Source organism: Syzygium oleosum, unplaced genomic scaffold (genome assembly GCF_021117445.2).
Source record: "Syzygium oleosum isolate NSW1041296 unplaced genomic scaffold, Sole_v2.1 Sole_v2.13, whole genome shotgun sequence".
NCBI lineage: Eukaryota > Viridiplantae > Streptophyta > Magnoliopsida > Myrtales > Myrtaceae > Syzygium > Syzygium oleosum.
Genome location: NW_026607497.1, coordinates 4413575 through 4432474, shown reverse-complemented (window position 1 = coordinate 4432474; position 18900 = coordinate 4413575). Strand labels below are relative to the sequence as shown.

The following is an 18900-nucleotide window of genomic DNA, read 5'->3' as shown; positions in this document are numbered from 1 at the left end:
CTGACAACACTAGAAGAACAGCAAAAAATGCTGAAAACTAGGGGCATGAAAAAGCAGTGTGCCTAGTAAAAGCAAGGCCAATGCCCACAAACAAAAAGCAATCAAAAAGTAAATTCCGACTGTAAAGGAATTTGTATGCCCAAGCAAATTTGCAATTATTGGACAAAAGTTCAAGAAGCCAAGGCGCCAAATTACTCCAGGAAATTGTCCAAGAGGATCCTGACAGTGAAGAAAAGACAGGTGACAACGCCAAGATGATCACCAACTTTCACCCTTACACACATTTTTTAGCCTAACGATCCTTTTGTTTCTCAACCTGTGAACTGAGCCCACGTTACATCCCTCATGAAGTCTCTTCTGACTAGGGCACTTGATTTAACGTGGAATTTCAAATGTTTATAAACAACGCTCGAGGAAGTGCGAGCAAGACTATTTCTATCTCGTTTTGCAGGGTTCTTGACTTGTAAACCCGGAGATGATTGCAGAATATTTTCTTTCATGGCCTTGACTCGGACAGTCTCCTTCGTTAAGCCATTGACTAAGTCTACATTACGACCCTGAAGAAGACCTCTCAGATTGGCAGCGTCGTACCGCTTGCGAGAAAACTCAGACCCTTGCAGATGTGATAACAGTCAGATTGAGTGTTTTCGATGTTCCCGCATTAATGAACGGGACAAATAGCCCTTTTCAATGAGAGCAAGTGGAAATTCCTTTCTGACTGAGGATCCCTCGTTCAGCATCTCGAAAAGTCCACCTCCCAAGCGAAAATTGTCTTAATTGACCCTCGGTGGATGTTTGGTGATGCAAACATGGCAAAATCATCATGCATGAACTTTCAAATGCGCATTCTGGAATAGCATAGCTTGTCTATCCTTGATGAATGCATGCATGTTGCGCTAACCCTCTTTGACAGGTAAAATATCCTCAAAGACTCAAAGAACATATGACCTTTGGAGCGTCTCCAAAGATGTCACAAAAAAAAAATTTCTATTCCCCAAGTGGAATTGACACAGCATGCTTTTGCAGCTCAGAGTTCTAATCCCCAGTGATAGAACATGAAAATTCGGGCACTGGAAAAGCCCTCATTATCATCCCAAGAGAGATGCCCCGAAAAAGGTCGGGTATTCAGCAGATGAACCATCAAACCTCCGGGTAAGAAATCCCAGATATTTCATCAAAATTCTTTTCAAACTACCCAGAAGGTAAACAAGGTGTTCCTTTGAAAAAAGAAAAGCATCTTGACTAGCTGGTCAAGATATTTCATATGATATTCTGAAATAGCCTTAGTTGTCTATTTCTCCGATGAATGCATATGTCTTTGCACAAAAACTTATCTGACAGGAGACACGCCCTTAAGAGGCAGGAACGTGCCCAGGTAAGTATATTCTACCCATGCCCGGTTCAAAAAAATCATGTACCTACAATTGTTATGGTACCCTTTGAATATTGGATTGACCCCTTTGTTCACCCTCTAAACATCGGATTGACCTCGTTATTCACCCTCTGAACATCGGATTGACCCCGTTGTTCACCCTCTGAACATCGGATTGACCCCGTTGTTCACCAACTGAACATCGGATTGACCCCGTTGTTCACCCTCTGAACATCGGATTGACCCCGTTGTTCACCCTCTGAACATCGGACTGACCCCGTTGTTCACAAACTGAACATCGGATTGACCCCGTTGTTCACCCTCTGAACATCGAATTGACCCCTCTGATCACCCTCTGAACATCGGATTGACCCCGTTGTTCACCCTCTGAACATCGAATTGACCCCGTTGTTCACCAATTGAACATTGTTCACCAACTGAACATCGGATTGACCCCGTTGTTCACCCTCTAAACATCGGATTGACCCCGTTGTTCACCAACTGAACATCGGATTGACCCCGTTGTTCACCAATTGAACATCGGATTGACCCCGTTGTTCACCAATTGAACATCGGATTGACCCCGTTGTTCACCAATTGAACATCGGATTGACCCCGTTGTTCACCCTCTGAACATCGGATTGACCCCGTTGTTCACCAATCGAACATTGGATTGACCCCTTTGTTTACCCTCTGAATATCGGATTGACCCCGTTGTTCACCAACTGAACATCGGATTGACCCCGTTGTTCACCCTCTGAACATCGGATTGACCTCGTTGTTCACCCTCTGAATATCGGATTGATCCCGTTGTTCACCAATCGAACATTGGATTGACCCCTTTGTTCACCCTCTGAACATCGGATTGACCCCGTTGTTCACCATCTGAACATCGGATTGACCCGGTTGTTCACCAACTGAACATCGGATTGACCCCGTTGTTCACCCTTTGAATATCGGATTGACCCCATTGTTCACCCTTTGAACATCGGATTGACCCCGTTGTTCACCCTTTGAGCATGGGACTGACCCCCTGTTCATATCAAATCCTCGGGCGAGGACCCCCAGGTGCTTATCGTTTGAGTCTCTCCAAGACCTGCTGGCGAGGACCCACTAGGCAAACCATCAATCCCCGTCAAGGCGACCGAAGAAAGGTTCGGGTCCTAGACAAACCATTTTTCCCGTCAAGGCGACCGAAGACAAGTTCGGGTCCTCGACACACAATATCAACTATTTGGAATTACTTTACCCTTCGGCAAGGTAAATAGCCCCAGGCATGTTTTTATTTGCTTTAGCATGCATCATCTTATATCGCATCATAAAAATGAGACTCCAGTCTCGCCAAAAATAACATTCATTGAGCATGCATAGGCCAAATTTAGGTGTCATTTTATCTTTGAATGTAACATCTACAAGCTCAACCTCTGCGAGCTCACCTTCAAAGAGGGGCAGCTGTTGACACCTATTTTTTATTTGCCCAAAATTAATTACACAAAATTTAGGAATTAATTTTCTTTAATTCCTTAAAAAAATATTTCTATTTAAATGCATTGCATATAGAAATTAGGTACATTTGCACTAATAGGGCCTATTAAAGTTTTAAAAAAAATTTCAAAAAAAAAAAAAAAAACTAGTCTGGCCGGGTCGGGGTCGGGCCGACCCGGCCCTTTTCTTTTTTCCTTTCCTTCCCCGCATGGGCCCCCGCCCACTCTTCTTTCTTCTTCTTTTCTTCCCCCTCCACGCGGGCCCAGTCCGCTTTTCTTTCTTTCTTTTCCCCCCGCGCGCGGCTGGGCCTGACCCGGCCCAGCCCTTCTCCTTCCATCTTCCCCCGTCCATGGTCTCTCTCGTTGCCCTTGTTCTCCCCTGTTCCCGACGGCAGCGTGACGCACGGCGGCGCCACCCCTCGCCGTCCCTATCCGGCCAGAGCAGGGCCGGGGTAGGACGCCACAAGGACTGGCCATTAAGGCAAGTCCCGTCCTTCCCATTTTCCTGGCTTCCCTTATCCCCTCCTCCCTCTCGGCTCCCTGTTCCCCTGCTCTGCTCTGCACCGGCCTGCAAATGGCCATGAAAGTCGTGGGGTGGCGTAGGCCGGTGCAGGCCGTCGTCACACCGACGCAGAGAGGTAGAAAGATGCGTCGTCGCTACCTATAAAAGCCGGAGAGAGAGAGAGAGAGAGAGAGAGAGAGAGAGAGGCTCGGTCGGCCGTTTTACGAAAGAAACAAAGCAGAGAGAAGCCGGGAGAGAAAGAGAGAGATTGAGCGAGACTGAGAGACTGAGAGCTCTTCCGGCGACCGCCGTGCTCGTACTGCGACCATAAAAGACGAGAGAAAGAGAGAAGAGGAGTGGGTCGGCCATTTTTGAGAGAAAAACCGAGAGAGAGAGAGAGAGAGAGAGAGAGAGAGAGAGAGAGAGAGAGAGAGAACAGATAGAGAATAGAGAGAGAGAGGGAGCCGAGAGTCCGCCGGAGCTAAAGAAGAACCAGCAGCGGTCGTCGACGCCGCCAGACCTGCTGGAAGCCATCCAGACGCGCCGTCGACCGGTGAGCCCCCCTCTGCCGAGAAGCTCCCCTGTTTTCCCCTGTTTTTTGCCTCGGTTTGGCCGGGACTCGCTCCGGCCGTTTCGCGCGAATTCCGGCCCATACCGACGTCGTTCCTGGCCCTCACTCACTGTTGGAGACGAGCCGTGGTTGTCGGAGCCGACCGAGTCGCCGGAGGAGGTCGAGATCCCTTGATTTTTGCCGCGCCCCCCACCTGTTCGATAAAATGCCCAATAGAGGCTCGTTTTGTTTGAGCTCTGGTCGGTGATGTCGAGGCTGACCGGAGGCTGCGTGACCCTGGGGAAGCTCTGGGCTGACCACTGGAAGCCGGGTAAGATCAAATTACGACCTGGGTCCGCCGGCCAAACTCCGACCGACTTTTGGGCTCAAACGAGCCCTGGTCGAAGCTCGGCCGGCGACCGTTCCGATCGGTTTTCCGGCGACCAGGTGCTGGGTTCTCTTCAGCTTGATGTCCTGAAGAGATTAATGTCACTGGTCGGATGAAACAGCCGGTGAATAGCCGGAATTTCGTCCGGTCAGTGGCCCCTCGACGTCTGAGGCGCGAAGACCGGTCGAACCGGCCGGTTCATTGGCTCGGATCGGTCAGATCCGAATCGGATCCGATTACCCGATCCGAATCAGTCGATTCGGGTCGGTTTCACGGATCCGGGTCGGTCCTGACCGGATCTGATTCCGATGCCCGACCCAGATCAGCCGATCCGACCCGAGTCAACGCCCTGGGTCGGATCCGTTGACCCGGGTCGGTTCCGACCTGGCTCGGATCCGACCCGACCCGGTTAATATTATATTTTTATTTTATTTTATTTTATTTTAAAAAAAGAAAATTAAAAAAATTTAATTTCATGAGTTGTTGTGTTTTAAATGTCATCTGACTTAGTTAAGGTTAGAACCTTAGGCTTAGGCTGCAAGAATTGTTGTGTTTTTGACTGCTAATCGTTTCTGGTTATGCACTCGCTTGATCACCTCACATGTTAGGAGAAAGGTTCTAAAATCAATCCAAATTGCCTGACAACTGTTTTCAGAAATGAACAGGGTAAAAAGGTATCGAAAGGGCATTAGTTATCCAACTAGTGTAACCAAGTCCCCGAATTCAGTTAATCTCTGGTTCGCAGGAATAGGGTGATTCTTCCATCACCCTATTTGGGTTTCTAATCGGCCCATCTCAAATCGATTAGTGGCGACTCCTTGGTATAAACCACTTGCATGTTAAATACTTAAACCCTAAGTCGCGATATGGTATGGGCTTGGGAGAGCCCGAGTTAAGTCCTGAACCTAGACTTAGCACGTACCAGGCGAGCCTCTCCTTTTTTACACATGTTCAAAAAAAGGGCTCGGGAGTTCGGTCGCAACAAACCCAAAATAGGCCATGGACTTAGATCTACCAAATGATAAGAATGCCTCTGAGATTGAACCTTTAACCACTTTGCCGAACTATTGTTTCTTTCTTTCGTACGTATGATGTATGATAATTAGTACATTGTTGCGATCCTGATGCCAAAACATGACGAGGGGTATCCGAACTTTGCTCAATAATTTTTTCGAGGTCCATGAACACCTTCCCAGGTCAGAACTAATGTAAGATCAGGCTCCAACCATGCAGGTGGCTCACAAGGGATTGGCGTAGTATGCAGCAAATAGATGGAATCGAACTCGTGACGTGACAACATACATCTGAACCAGTTGCTTGTCGAACTACATCAACCGACCTATAGGCTATATTTTAGCATCCTAACAAAAGAAAAAGAAAGATACTAGATTTATGAATGCACACGAACGAGTCCGCCAACAAAATTTTATGCAAGAGAGAGAGAGCAATCTGCATAATCTAAACATATGATTACTACGAAATGCATGTCTTGTACGTTGATTTGCTGGAAAAAGCTTATTGAGACATACAATCAAATTTTAGGTGCAAAAGAGACCAAGGCACTCTTCAATCTGGCCGCACTTGCCTTAACATTTTAAGCATTAGATAAGCAAAACATTGAGTAATCATTTGGAAAGACACATCTTTATATTTGGTTCTCAATCTTCAAGGGAATCCAGCACCAGCTCCTCCACCAGCACCAGCTCCTCCACCAAACCCTCCTCCAGCTCCGCCTCCAAGCCCGCCGCCGCCGCCGCCACCAAACCCTCCACCACCGCCTCCTCCAGCTCCACCACCTATCCCACCGCCAGCACCGGCCCCACCACCATATCCACCACCGGCTCCCCCACCATAACCACCACCTAATCCTCCCCCACCACCGCCTCCATAACCTCCTCCACCACCTCCCCCTAGACCGCCACCGCCGCCAAGTCCCCCACCCGCACCAGCTCCTCCACCATAGCCAGCACCAGCACCAGCACCGCCACCCAATCCTCCTCCGCCACCGCCTCCAAGGCCACCGCCCCCTCCACCACCCAGGCCGCCGCCATATCCGGGTTGGCGGAAGAAGTTTTTCTCCTCCTCAAAGGACGCCTTCTCACCCAAAAGCACCCTAGAGTGGCCAGAGGTGCAAACTAGAGCACCGAGAAGCACAAAAACAAGCAACTTGGAAGTGATCATCTTCAATGTGAAGTTGTTTAAGCAAATTCTTTGAGAGATCTTGATTTGTTTGGTGAGAAGTCGAGGGACGATAGGGGGGTTTATGTAGGAGTGGGCATGAGTCTAAAGATTGAGAAGGGTTCGTAAATTTGGCCCATCTTCTCATCTGAAAAACCGTGTTGAGGCACTTAAATGCACTCTCCAACCGTATGCCTTTGAAAAAGAAGAAAAGAAAAGGCCTTACTCTTTAGTGCATGTGCCCACTTGCTTCTGACATGGAAGACCGAAGCTCAATTTGCATGGACTTTTGATTCGACGTTGCATGGAATTGAGCTGTATTCATCTGCATCTTTAGGGCTCTCTTCTCTCTCTCTCTCTCTCTCTCTCTCTCTCTCTCTCTCTCTCTCTCTATTTCAAGACAGCGAGATAAAGGAAATAATGACTCATAACTTAAATTTATAGCACCGTGGCAAATATCATGGGTCCGAGATTTACCTACGTAAAGTCCGTTTGTCCTTTTCATTAGAAAACAATTGCAGGTTCCTAATACAACCAAAGTTCGAGGCCATATGAAAATTCAGACTGTGTCTAATTCTCAATCATCATCAGTACTAGGGGAAAATTATCAAAAAAATCATAAACCTATTTCACTTATGCCAATTCAGTCCTAAACTTTTCAATTTGACCAATTTAGCATAAACATTTTGACAATTTACCAATTGAGTCCTTCATGCCAATTTTGGTCGGAAATCGCCGACGTGGATGTCAGTTGTCCTATGTGGCACAATTAGCATTGACGTAGACAATTTTTGCAAATTTATAAAATATTTTATTTTCTTTGCTTTTTTTTTCTTTGTAGCCAGCAAGGGTTGCTGGCTGCGAAGGCCTTCGCCAGATCTAGGCCACATCAACACCAGCTATGCCATGTAAAACGACTGGCGTCCACGTCAACGAATTTCGGTCAAAATTGGTTGAAAAGACTCAATTGGTAAATTGTGTAAAAGTTTGTGATCAAATTGGTCAAATTGAACGGTTTATTACTGAATTGGTACAAGTATAATCGGTTTATGACATTTTTAATAATTTTCCCTCAGTACTGGTGTAGAATGAATTTGCTATGAAGTCTTTTCATGGAAAATGTACATTAAGAGTAAATAATAAAATCCTCAAGTTCGGCGTAGTAGATTGAGGTACTAAGGGATTTCCAATCTAATACTGCATGCGAACTACTCAAAATTTGTAGTTATGTGCCCGTACCCGTAAATAAAAAATAAATCGAGTTGTATATAATTGCCCTCTTGATGACATGACAAAATTTCTAGCTACAAGCAAAAAGGTGATATATAAAAACAAGATGAATGAGACCCAGTAAGATTATCTTTGAAGCAAGTTTACTACTTTGACAATCACGTGACATCCTTAATTCCATGTCGGTGGATAGAGAGCATATTAAAATTCTGGGTTAATATCACGATAAACCCCAAACTGGTAGACTTATGATAAATTTACCCAAAAGTGATTACCAAAAATTTCAAACTAGTATATTTGTGACAAATTTGCCCTCCATTTGTTTACGTTAAATCATATTAATATCTCGAAAAATCACAAACTGGTAACGGAGGGTAAAACTCCTAAACCGGTACATCCATCGACTGCCACGTGCCATCAAATATAGCAATTTAACGGTAAAATTTAACGGAAACTATTAAAAGATAAATTTGTCACAAGTGTACCCGTTTGGAGATTTTATTGGTTAAAAATTAGTTTGAGGTAAATTTGTCACAAATATACCAGTTCAGGTTTTTTTGTGGTATTAACCCTAAAATTCTCAATCAAGGCAGCTAATTGAAAATATTTATGTTCTTAAAATTATTTTACGCATAAAAGTAATTGAACGCGACTACATATAGCAAGCTTGATTGGTAGCTTATAGGCCGGTAAGCGCCGTTTAACTAAGGGGATGAAAAATTAATTTTAGGTGGCTTTATTACGTCACGACAGGCTAACAATATACTGAGTATTACAGGGTCTAAGGATCAAATATTATTGTCCTAAGCTAGAATTTGGTGAGATGTATTTTGGGGCTCCCGATTCAATGTACACATTATTTTAGAAGCGACATTCAATATCTCCTATTATTGTACAAGCAAGATTTGGAGACAACCCCACGAGATATCATCAGTGAAGAGGGTTAAAAAGCCGTTCGCGATTTATTGTTGTTGACCGAGTAGTCGCATTTCCTGCAAATTCAAGTCTAAAATACGAGTTGTGGTAGCTCCATAAATTGCAATTTCCCTTTTATTTTTTGATTTAAAGAAATGAATATTGCTTTGTAAGTCAGAGAAATGGGCCCTTCGATAACTTTAATTTAGGGAGTGATGAAGACGGATTGCTGAACTCTCCACGCCTCATTAATACTGGGCTACATGTACAGGCAAATACAAAAGTTAAACGTGATCTAATAAACTTCAGGATCACTGAATCTCCCCCTTGGCATACAGGTAGGAGGCATGTCAATTAATATGCGTTTATTTCGCAAAAAATATATAAATTAAAGAATATTTTTTTAAAAACATTTGCTTGATTATTTGGAAAAATTATTCAACAGTAAACCTTTTTGTTCTTCGTGGAGTAACACCGATTGATTTAGAGATCGTCAGAATGAAGTTAGGGCAAGGACGAACTTTAACTCTCAGGCGAACTGCTCTTTTCAATTGCAGTGCGAATCTTAATGGTAGAAAAAATCGATGCTTCTTTCTAATGAAGATCCTTGGCTAGGTATTCGAGATAATTTACATTTATCAACTAAACGATGTAATAAACAACCCCGTAAATTAAGGGGTGCGAAAACACAAAAAAGAAAAGGGTATAAAGATATTTACACAATCGTCCAATCATTTTCGTCTGGACATGGAGGCTTTTCGGCCAGGGATGCGCTTCCAGGCTTCGGAGGCTTCCGCGAAAATAAGGACGACTTGCTATCGAAGAAACTGGCGAATGATTGACGAGACGGGTTATCTTCCGCATTCTTCTGGTTCTTCGTTTCTTGCTCTTTTATTTGTCTGTCCTTGCCACCGAAGATGTGACTCAGTCTCTTGAACCGGCGCCTTGGCTCACCTGGTGTGGTGCTTGCATCTTCCGGAGGCTGCATCATTTTTAAAGCTTCCTCGGGTTTGAGCAGCATCATCTCCACTGTTTCATATACCTAAGGAAGAAAATAGGCTCATGAGTGATGGCTATCTAGCAAACTGTCCAACACAAAGCCCATCCATACACCAGGTAACAAAAATTAAATCGACAACTAAAGGCATTGACGACTAAAATTCATAAACTGTTCGCATGCGCACGCAGAAACGTATGTAGCGAGCTACCTAAGGAAGTCAAGGAAATGAGATCATCCTGTAGGATATGAGAAGCTTGGCCTATATACCCTAACGTCTGATATCTATCCCGGATATCATTGACCGTATGAAAAGGCTAGATACTCCTTCAAGAAAATATGCCTTGAATACATGCATTGGTTTGAGAGGCTCGCTCAATACCACTTGCCTCCAAATACTCCCCAGAAAGACACGCATTAGGAAAACCTCAAATAGAGATCGAGAAATGCACGCACCATCTTAGGATCATCAAGTCAGAATATATAAATGCTCTGGTAATCTACCAACCTATTTCAGCAACTGCATGATACCATCAGAATAGTCCTCGACTCTTACCTGCCAAAGATCATCGACTTTCTCCCTGATGCTTTTTTGACAAGTGGAAGTTACATAATCTTTGCACTCATAAAACAGCTTTGAGAAATTAGGATCTGCTGAAAGTGAAGCCTCGGCAATCACAAACCCCACTGCAATCTAAAATCCAAAAGATAACAATGTTTGCACCACATAAGATATCCATATCGATTCATTATCTCATCTCTCAGAGAAAATACAGGAACCAATGACAAATGCCTAAAACTGGGCAAAATGATGCCTCGTGATAAAACAGCATCCCGATATTAGCTTTAATGTGTACGCGATATTCTAAATCTCATTGTTGCCTGAAATAATTGAAGAGACTATAGTTTCCAAAAATTTAAATCATGACCTCACGTCCAGTCTAATAAATTAATGTTGACAAAGCAGAATTTAGGCGGAGGCATCGTCCAGAAATGCAAAAGATTTTCTATATTGACAACACAATGGATAAACATGTCCATTCAATAATTAAGTGCCCAAAAGACTAATAACTTTAGATTGGAGAGTGTAAAAAATACGTTTATCTCGAAGCCAATACCATTTGAAGGTAACTCCTAGGTGATTTCTACCAAAGTCAATGAAAAAAGCCTGCAAAGAGACCGTGATTTCTCATATCTTCAAATGCTTCTTATATTGTTTTAGACTACTCTCTAACAAGGAAAAGTTAAAATTTGTCACATCATTCCAAAAACAAGATTTTTCAAATTTTCTGACAACTCATGGTAAAATATAGAAGTTGGAGTTAGACTGGTGGTGGTCTACCGATATCCCAGAGATCTTAGGTTCAATTACTATTTCCTCTCCCGTATTATCTCTGCAATCGATACTAATTCAGAAATTTTCAACAAAAACGTCAGCTTGTCATAGGTCACCTTCAGTCATGGAGGTGATTCTTCAATAAACAGTTACTTATCAAGAACATCATAAATAGCATAATTATACTTCATTAAGTCATTGTATCCCAAGCTTAACAGACGAAACTCGGATGGTGGTAATCTTTGACCAAATATGACTGTTACCAGTTCATTGGAGAAACGTCATCTCTCTCAAAAAAAAAATATATATATACAACAGCAAATGTTTCTACTCCATAAATTTTAATATCTAAACAAAACAGGCCTCAGTGTAGTGACAATTGATGAAAAAAAATTCTGCCATAAATGTTTCCCTGAATGCCTCAATTGTGAAAATTTGGATTTCTTGATGATGTTTATACTTTTGGATGACTGCTGTAATTTTTAAGATACTTATTATGAATAATTGCAGATAAAAATAATAAACTCTTAAATAAATTGGAGGCACTAATATTACCAGTGTAACGACAAAAATTATAACCAGAAAAGCTTACCAAGGAAACAAAGAGTTGTTCAAACAGCTCGATAGGCGGAATGTCCTCAAAGAAATCCAGAATTCCTTCCCTGTCCAAGACACCAGGATTTGAGGATGAGGAATTAGCATACCTATTCGATTTCAATCTTCCCGTTCTTAGCAAAAGAAACTCTTTTTTTTAGAGAGTGTTACAACAAACGAAGTATTCCCCAGTTGAGATGAAACTTGGTCCCTGATTCTAATCAGTATTATTCTTATGAGGAATAAAAATCCATTTCTAAATCAACTATATTTTCTTTTCAGAGAGATACAATTTCAGAAGAGAAGACAGGGTTCTTATCAGTAAATATTTCAACATACACTGCCAAATCCTCGTCGTATAGAGGCGCTTGCTTGACTGCTGGAACTGGTTTTGCTGTTTCCCATAGTTCACGCCACAAATTACCTAACACCAAGGAATGACTTTGTCATTAGAATTCAAGGCTCCACAAAATGACAGCACGTGACTAAGAGGTTTTTTTTTTTTGTTTGGTTCTATCCTATTTCTATTTTAAAAGCTACTGTGTGTGCTATGTGTTGTGCGCAAGTATCGAAACCCTGCTGCCTCACTCATACATCCCCCCTTAAAAGGTGGGGAATCTAGCTCCCCACCTCTCCCTTCCCAAGTGGGAAGGGTGGCCACTGGGGCAACCCCCAAGTGGTTATGTGACTAAGAGTTCAACAGTTGAAATATTCAGTTTTTACCTTCATGATATGGGATTTAGGAACTGTAACAGCTATTATAATATTTAAGGACACGCAATGACAATGACCGATAAAAGAGAAGGACATCATTACGAATAGACTCCACTAGTGCGACTGTCCATTAAAAGCTGTGACTCTTTCAACCAAGGATTTTTAGTAAATTGATAACCCTATGTACAGGCTTGAGCTCCAAAGCTCTTACTATTACTTGACTAGCTTCCCTCTGAATCCAGGTATAACCACAGCTTGCATGTTCAGGTTTGACTAAATGACTATATAACAGCAGAAAATGGGTATGAGACAAAAAAATGTGTGAAGAAGCTTTTCCTGAAGTAGCTGAACATTTGATTTCCTCTTTGCATTGATGCAAGTTTGGACATTGGGTTAAAGATGACCCCAGCAAAATGGTTTTACCTTCCTTTTGCATTCGACTGCTTAATTGGCCTTTTGTTGATGCATTCTCATCCTCATATCCTAGGTCAGATTCGGTCCAGTCTGGAGGAGAATGCCATCTTACAAAATCTTCTAGAATGCAACCAGGATTAGCAGCCTAATGCAAGAGAGAAACAGACTCGATTCAACAGGAAAGTAAAAGATCATAGAATCTATTGACAAAAGCAACTGGCACATCCATAACATGAGGAATATTTTGTCATCATAACCTTGAAAGCTTGCATGTCAGAGAGCAGTTGAGAGCAGCCAGCACCAACACTGATTAGACAATGTAAATTACAAATTGTCAATATATAGGAATTGATCGTTCATCATTCGTAAGGTAACAACAATTAAAAGTAGCTATTTATTTCTTAAATCCTAAGCGAAGGTAGTAATTGTAGTCATCAAGTCAAGAATTAAATGCAGACGTGTTGCCCAAGAAGATATCTCCTCAATCAGTCAAACATTTCTAGTAACCTAACAAGATAAATGTGTAATCTTGTGCATCTTGTGACCCAGTAAATGGTAACACAAAACTGACCTAGCACAAAAGCGAACAGTTTCACAGACTACAATGGAGAATTAACCCAACAACCATAAGCACAAACAAACTTAGGAAAGAGCAAAATTGGCCTTTTCGAGTAACTTATATCTGCAAGAGGAAAAAAAAAAGTCTGTTCTCGTTACTACTTACCTCCCTGTCCGAAGTATGAATTCTTCTGTTTCTTTGATGAGATCTTCCGTAAGTAAAGGAACTTCCTGCATGTAAACAAAGCACACAGGATTGGTTTTGATTGAAGGAAAACGATCCGTATTCAGCAGAACTAAAACACTACAAACCTGGGTCACAGGAGAGTACACAGGTTCACCGGTTTCCAACATGCATAGATCATCACGCGGGTGATCTGCCCCCAGACGCAGAACAAGCTCCCGTGTGTTTAATCTTGCATACAAAGCAGGGCTGTCCGAAACTGTATTTGCAGGCACATTGGATTTTTCAGTTTGTGAACCGGCCTCCCTTATTGTGGTGTCTAATGATTCAGAAGTAACCATGTGGCGCCGTTTGCGGGATATGCAACAGTTGATGACCTGCAGCTGCTGATATAAAAGACAGCACTTAAGATCCGGACTCTGGTCCGCCGGAATGCCAGCTATATGTTGCTCCTCATACCAGCTTCTGCGCAGCTGAATTTGAAAATGAACATCATCAGCTACAGATGAAAGATGGCACTGATGCACGACTTTTCCATCTTGAGATAATGAAAACTGAAAATCAGCATACTAAGAAAAATTGTCAGGAAATAGAAAAAAATGCTTTGTAATATTTGAGTGAGGCAAATTTCCAGCCCATTTCATAGTGTAAAATTCATGTAATGTAATAGACTGATAATTTCAAAGATATATGAATAATCCTATAGCCGGAAAGCAAATGTTGCTGACATGATACTCACGTGGCTTAAGTGAAATGAAAACGGTGTTGTTTTGACTGAAAAATCATCTGACGGAACCTAGATGGAGGGTAAATGTGTCACAATGGTACAAGTTTGGGGTTTTTTATGTAACAAGAAAAAATTTTAGGGTAGACGTGTCACACAGGTACAAGTTTGGGATTTTTGGTATCACGGAAAAAAAAGTTTAGGGTAAATGTGTCACGGTGGGCATAGTTTAGGGTTTTTGGTGGCTTATTTTAAAGCCATAGGAAACATCCTTTTATCTAGACAATATATTTTCAGCATCAATGAGCCTCAAATTTTCAAGATAAAGAGTACATTTTACAATTATCAAAGAATGCATTCTATAAAATGGAATCTCGTTTATACAATTGCATGATCCCGGCCAGCCTTACCTCAGCAACAACCCTGCACCAAAATAAAGCCATATCCCTCATTGTTTTACAGCTTCCAATGATTTCGGAAAGTTTAGCAAAAAAACTTTCAGGTGGAGCAGCATGAATATCTCTTGGCAATGTTGCAGCAGTAGTGTCTGAACTAAAACTGATCTTTCTTCCAAGAAAATTTCCCTCTGCAAATATCTTGCAGATATTACAATAGAAGTGAAAGATCATCGTAGGATAATTTTTAAAAAAGAAACAGGAAATTGTTTATATTGGAAAAGTAATATTTCATGGACTAATAAATTTGATTATCCGATTATTGATCTACCTGCGTTAAACAGCAAGCTAATCAAAGAATAGATCTTCACTTCATCTGGAAACTCAGATATGTTTTCTTCCTTTTCACGAAGCACAAGCGATTTTACAGCAGAGAGACTTAATCCTGCCCTTTCCTTGATAGGAGAAGAGCCTTTGTTTGTTGCCAGAAAATCTTTCATTGAGCTAAATTTCTTCCCATTCCTGCAAAAAGTCTCCAAGGTTGTTTAAGTGAAAGAAGAATTATATAGAGCTGAAACAGTTATAACGGCTATTTAGTAGATAATAAAGACTTACTCCACAGCCACAGCCAGTTGCTTGATAACTGGTGACCGAGGAATTTTCTCTGTGTTACCAGCAATTAGACCGTCCAGTGTGGATATAAACTCTGAACCCTATAAGACATTTTTCATCCAAATTAGACAGAAAAACCATAGACTTGTCATCTTAAACCTTGGAGTCCTCACTATACGAATAGCTCGTCTTCTGCCGAAGAAAAAGATATTAATTGTCATCATCGCTATCAACTATTTGCAGCAATTTCTGATTTTCACACAAACAGAACAGCTCGAGGCATTATTGCAACAGACAGTACGATATGAGAAGCCAAAGAGAGATTGGAGTACATGATTTTCTCTCGACTGCAATAAGAAGTTGTGGTGAACATATTGTGAGCAGGCAGTTGGCTTCTCCTCTGATGATTATGCCAAGAAGTGAGGACTATCTCAATTCTCTATGAACTATTGATAATTGAGATATAACAAAAGCTTAACTGGTCAATTCTTTTTCCCCCAAAAAATTTCGCTAGTGTTATAATAGATGCTTAGACAACAAAAACAGAGCTTAAGATTGGTCAATCTGCTTTCCCAGATTCTCATCGACAATTTCTATTGGCCCTTCAAGGATCTGATGCAACATCTTTACCCATATAAGCGAGTTGCTTCTGAAATCGCATCGATGACTTCTTAGATGTCTATGAGTGATGGTGATACGTGCTAGTTGCAACCAATGAATTTAACCAGTGGGTCATCAAACTTGATTGCTATAACACATGGACAAAATAAACATTTGAGAATGCAAAAGAGTTAAAGCACAAAAAAATATAATAATAAACTCTCACCCTTGATTCAGCATCGTTCTTCTCGTTCACTATGTACAGATTTTCGTTGAAAATTGGAAAGGACATCTTGGAGTTCTCAGATTTCTCAGTGTCATCGGCTCCTTTTCTCCCTATTCTTATGTTTCTCAATCTGTCCTGCCACTCCTGCTTTGTCCCCAACGTTATCGGTGGCGGTTTCCACCTCAAGTTCTTTGACTCATGGTATGCCTGAGTGATCAAATTCACAACAAACAAAGAATCAAAATAAAAAAGATGCGCCAGTGATAACACAAGAAAAGGAAACATTTTTTTCAACACATCATGCTCGTCGTGGAATTGGAAAATCAGGCATCTCGAGTGCCAAGTGAAAAGCCTCCCCTCCATTCCGGGCACCCGAAACAGACATCGAATTCGAGGCCTAACATCATCGGAATATAGAACCATTCATTTTCAATTCAGTCCATCTCATACACGGTCTCTCCATTTTCGCAGCACCCAAGCAAGATATCGCAGAATGTACGTATCGTTCGGCGCCCGAACAGCTCTATCTTACGATTCCGCTCGATCAACACGCAAGTCAAACCGGAACAAGGGTCCGACAAGGAAACCATAATCGAGCAACAAGTCAATCGAATTTCAAGTACCTTTGACTCTGCCGAGTCACCCGGAGATTCATCTTCCGTCGACAAACTCGCGGGCGATTTCCTATCGCCATCTGCTCCAACACACAAAAAACCGAAGAGAAAAAAACACGCCGGGTTAAATACGGTCAAAATCTAATCTTGAAACGAATCCTAAACTAGCGGACGAGCGCGAAAATGGAGATCAGCGGGCGCGCGAGAAAGGAGCGGACGAGATTAGGGGGACCTCGGTCGTGCTTGAGGTCGGATTTGATGTCCGCGAGCACGCGCTCCGCTTTGGCCGCCGCGGAATGGAAGGCGGTCCTCGCTTTGGAGACGAAGGAAGGCGCCTCCATATCCGGCGGCGGAGGGAGGGAGGGAGGGAGCGAGGATTCCGGCTGCCTCCTCCACCTCCTCCTCCTTCGTGCGGCGACGATCGCGGCGTCGCTAAATCGGGGACGGGAATGCAGGCATGTTTGTAGCTGACTGCTGCTGCTGCTCGTAGAGAGAGAAAGTCGAGTAACGAGAGAGAGAGACGAAGGGAGAAACCAGGGAAGTGTGTATTGAGGAAGAGAGAGAGAGAGAGGATTTCAAAATTTATTTTTTTAAATAAAAAATGATTTATTGGTGTGTCGTTTTTTTTTATTTTATTTTATAGTGTGTTCTTTTCTTTTGTTAGCTTTTGTTTTTTAATCGACGTGATTCGATTGGTGGGATGACGCGTTTCCGTGCGGCGCGAGTCTAAATTTCTATAGCTCATGACGGGACGAAAGCTAATGGCGTGAATGCCTGATTAATTACGAAAGCTCATTACAGTGATTAATTACTCTTATTTTGCTACCATGTTTTTCTCGGTGTCGATACCACAAAAAATCTCAAACAGGTACATTCGTGAACAATTTACTCGAGCTAATTTTTTAACCACAAAAACCCCGAACTAATTTTTTTGGCCAACTCTTATTTTGCTACCATGTTTTTCTCGGTGTTGATACCACGAAAAATCACAAACAGGTACACCCGTAATAAATTTACCCGAACTAATTTTTTAACCACAAAAAATCCTGAACTGGAACACATGTGATGAAATTATCCAGAACTAATTTTTTTACCACAAAAAACTCCAAACCAGTACCCTTGCGACAAAATTATCCTCCGTTAGTTTCCATTAAATTGGATTAATATCACAAAAAATCAGAAACTCGTACACATGTAACAAACGGAGGGTAAAACCCCAAACAGATATAACTTAGTAATTTGATGGTGAAATTTGCCGGAAACTATCATTGGGTAAATTTGTCACGGTTCTACCAGTTTTGGATTTTTTGTATGTACCAGTTATAGTTTTTCATGGTATTAACCATTTTTTTATGGTCATAGATAACAAAGGTAGAGTTTAAATCATATGAACGGATGCTCTAAGCATATTTGTTGCAATATAAAAATATAACGATTCTCAAATGGAAAAAAAAAATGCTTCGAAAATTGTTGTTTTTCCTATTAAATTTGCGGGATCACTCGTTTATATTGAGTCTAGATGTACAAAATGCTTAATTCGATGCCCATAAAAAGATTTTAAAAAAAAAAACGGAAGAAGTATAGATGATTCGATTCGATTCGATAACGTCTATCTTTAAAAGTGTTGGACTCAGCTGCGAATTTGAGATGGAGCTGACTGAATATTCGATTGAAATTGTAAAACTTTCCGTTTTATTGCTTGTTGCTTCATTTATTAACTGGCAGAAAAATAACTGTGCATTTATTATGATTCTTCTACTTATTTGTACAGTAAGATTGTTTATTTCGTGAAAAATAAATAATTTAAAAAATATTTCTTAAAAATAATCGCTTACAAAAATGGATGAACGAAAAATATTATCATCCTCAACGAAAATATTTACACATAAGCAATAAACATATTTTTCATTAGCTGATTATTCAGGCGATCATTTTCAGGATATATTTGTTTCACTGAAAAGTTCACGATTAAGGAAAATATTGTCCATTAAAATCATTTTCGTTGAAAATAGTTAGTTTTTATTTATTTGGTGATTTAAGGAAAGTGATTTCCTTCTTGTTAGAAGGGAAGTCGTTTTCCCTCGATTTTAAACTTATTATTTTTGGCTCATGGGTAGATCATTCAGTTTTTTTTCGTCATCCAAACACCAAAAAATTCAGAAAACAATTTATTGGAACCAGTTTTCCTTCACTGAAACCTTCATAATGAGAGAAAATATTTTCCATAGAAATCATTTTTCAAGAAAAATGGTTAATTTTCATTTGTTTGGTGGTTTAGGGAAATCATTTTTCAAGAAAAATGGTTTATTTTCA

The 18900-nt window shown here is 41.4% G+C and overlaps 2 protein-coding genes across 2 annotated transcripts; both read right to left on the bottom strand.

Moving 5' to 3' along the window:
- Positions 1 to 5746: 5746 nt before the first annotated feature.
- On the bottom strand, positions 5747 to 6811 carry LOC130139735 (glycine-rich protein 5-like). The gene has a single exon (XM_056317359.1). It carries the CDS (start codon positions 6475 to 6477, stop codon positions 5962 to 5964), a length of 516 nt encoding a protein of 171 aa, XP_056173334.1. The 5' UTR covers positions 6478 to 6811; the 3' UTR covers positions 5747 to 5961.
- A 2377-nt stretch (positions 6812 to 9188) lies between these two features.
- LOC115674995 (uncharacterized) lies at positions 9189 to 17139 on the bottom strand. Its single transcript, XM_030597550.2, has 14 exons — positions 16820 to 17139; positions 16597 to 16667; positions 15974 to 16180; positions 15151 to 15248; positions 14867 to 15057; positions 14551 to 14726; positions 13545 to 13889; positions 13399 to 13463; positions 12932 to 12980; positions 12684 to 12819; positions 11886 to 11970; positions 11545 to 11614; positions 10173 to 10310; positions 9189 to 9661 (listed from the first exon to the last, which is right to left on the bottom strand). Exons 1-14 carry the CDS (start codon positions 16926 to 16928, stop codon positions 9335 to 9337), a joined length of 2067 nt encoding a protein of 688 aa, XP_030453410.1. The 5' UTR covers positions 16929 to 17139; the 3' UTR covers positions 9189 to 9334.
- Between the last annotated feature and the right edge of the window lie 1761 nt (positions 17140 to 18900).

What these genes read in the sequence shown, in the direction of transcription:
- LOC130139735 (XM_056317359.1), bottom strand. Translation starts at nt 6,477, where the DNA reads ATGATCACTTCCAAGTTGCTTGTTTTTGTGCTTCTCGGTGCTCTAGTT.
- LOC115674995 (XM_030597550.2), bottom strand. Translation starts at nt 16,928, where the DNA reads ATGGAGGCGCCTTCCTTCGTCTCCAAAGCGAGGACCGCCTTCCATTCC. An exon ending in AGAACGATGCTGAATCAAGG is followed by an intron (nt 15,249 to 15,973) that starts GTGAGAGTTTAT and finishes AATGTCTTATAG; the next exon opens with GGTTCAGAGTTTATATCCAC. An exon ending in CAGTCGAATGCAAAAGGAAG is followed by an intron (nt 11,971 to 12,683) that starts GTAAAACCATTT and finishes CCTTGGTGTTAG; the next exon opens with GTAATTTGTGGCGTGAACTA.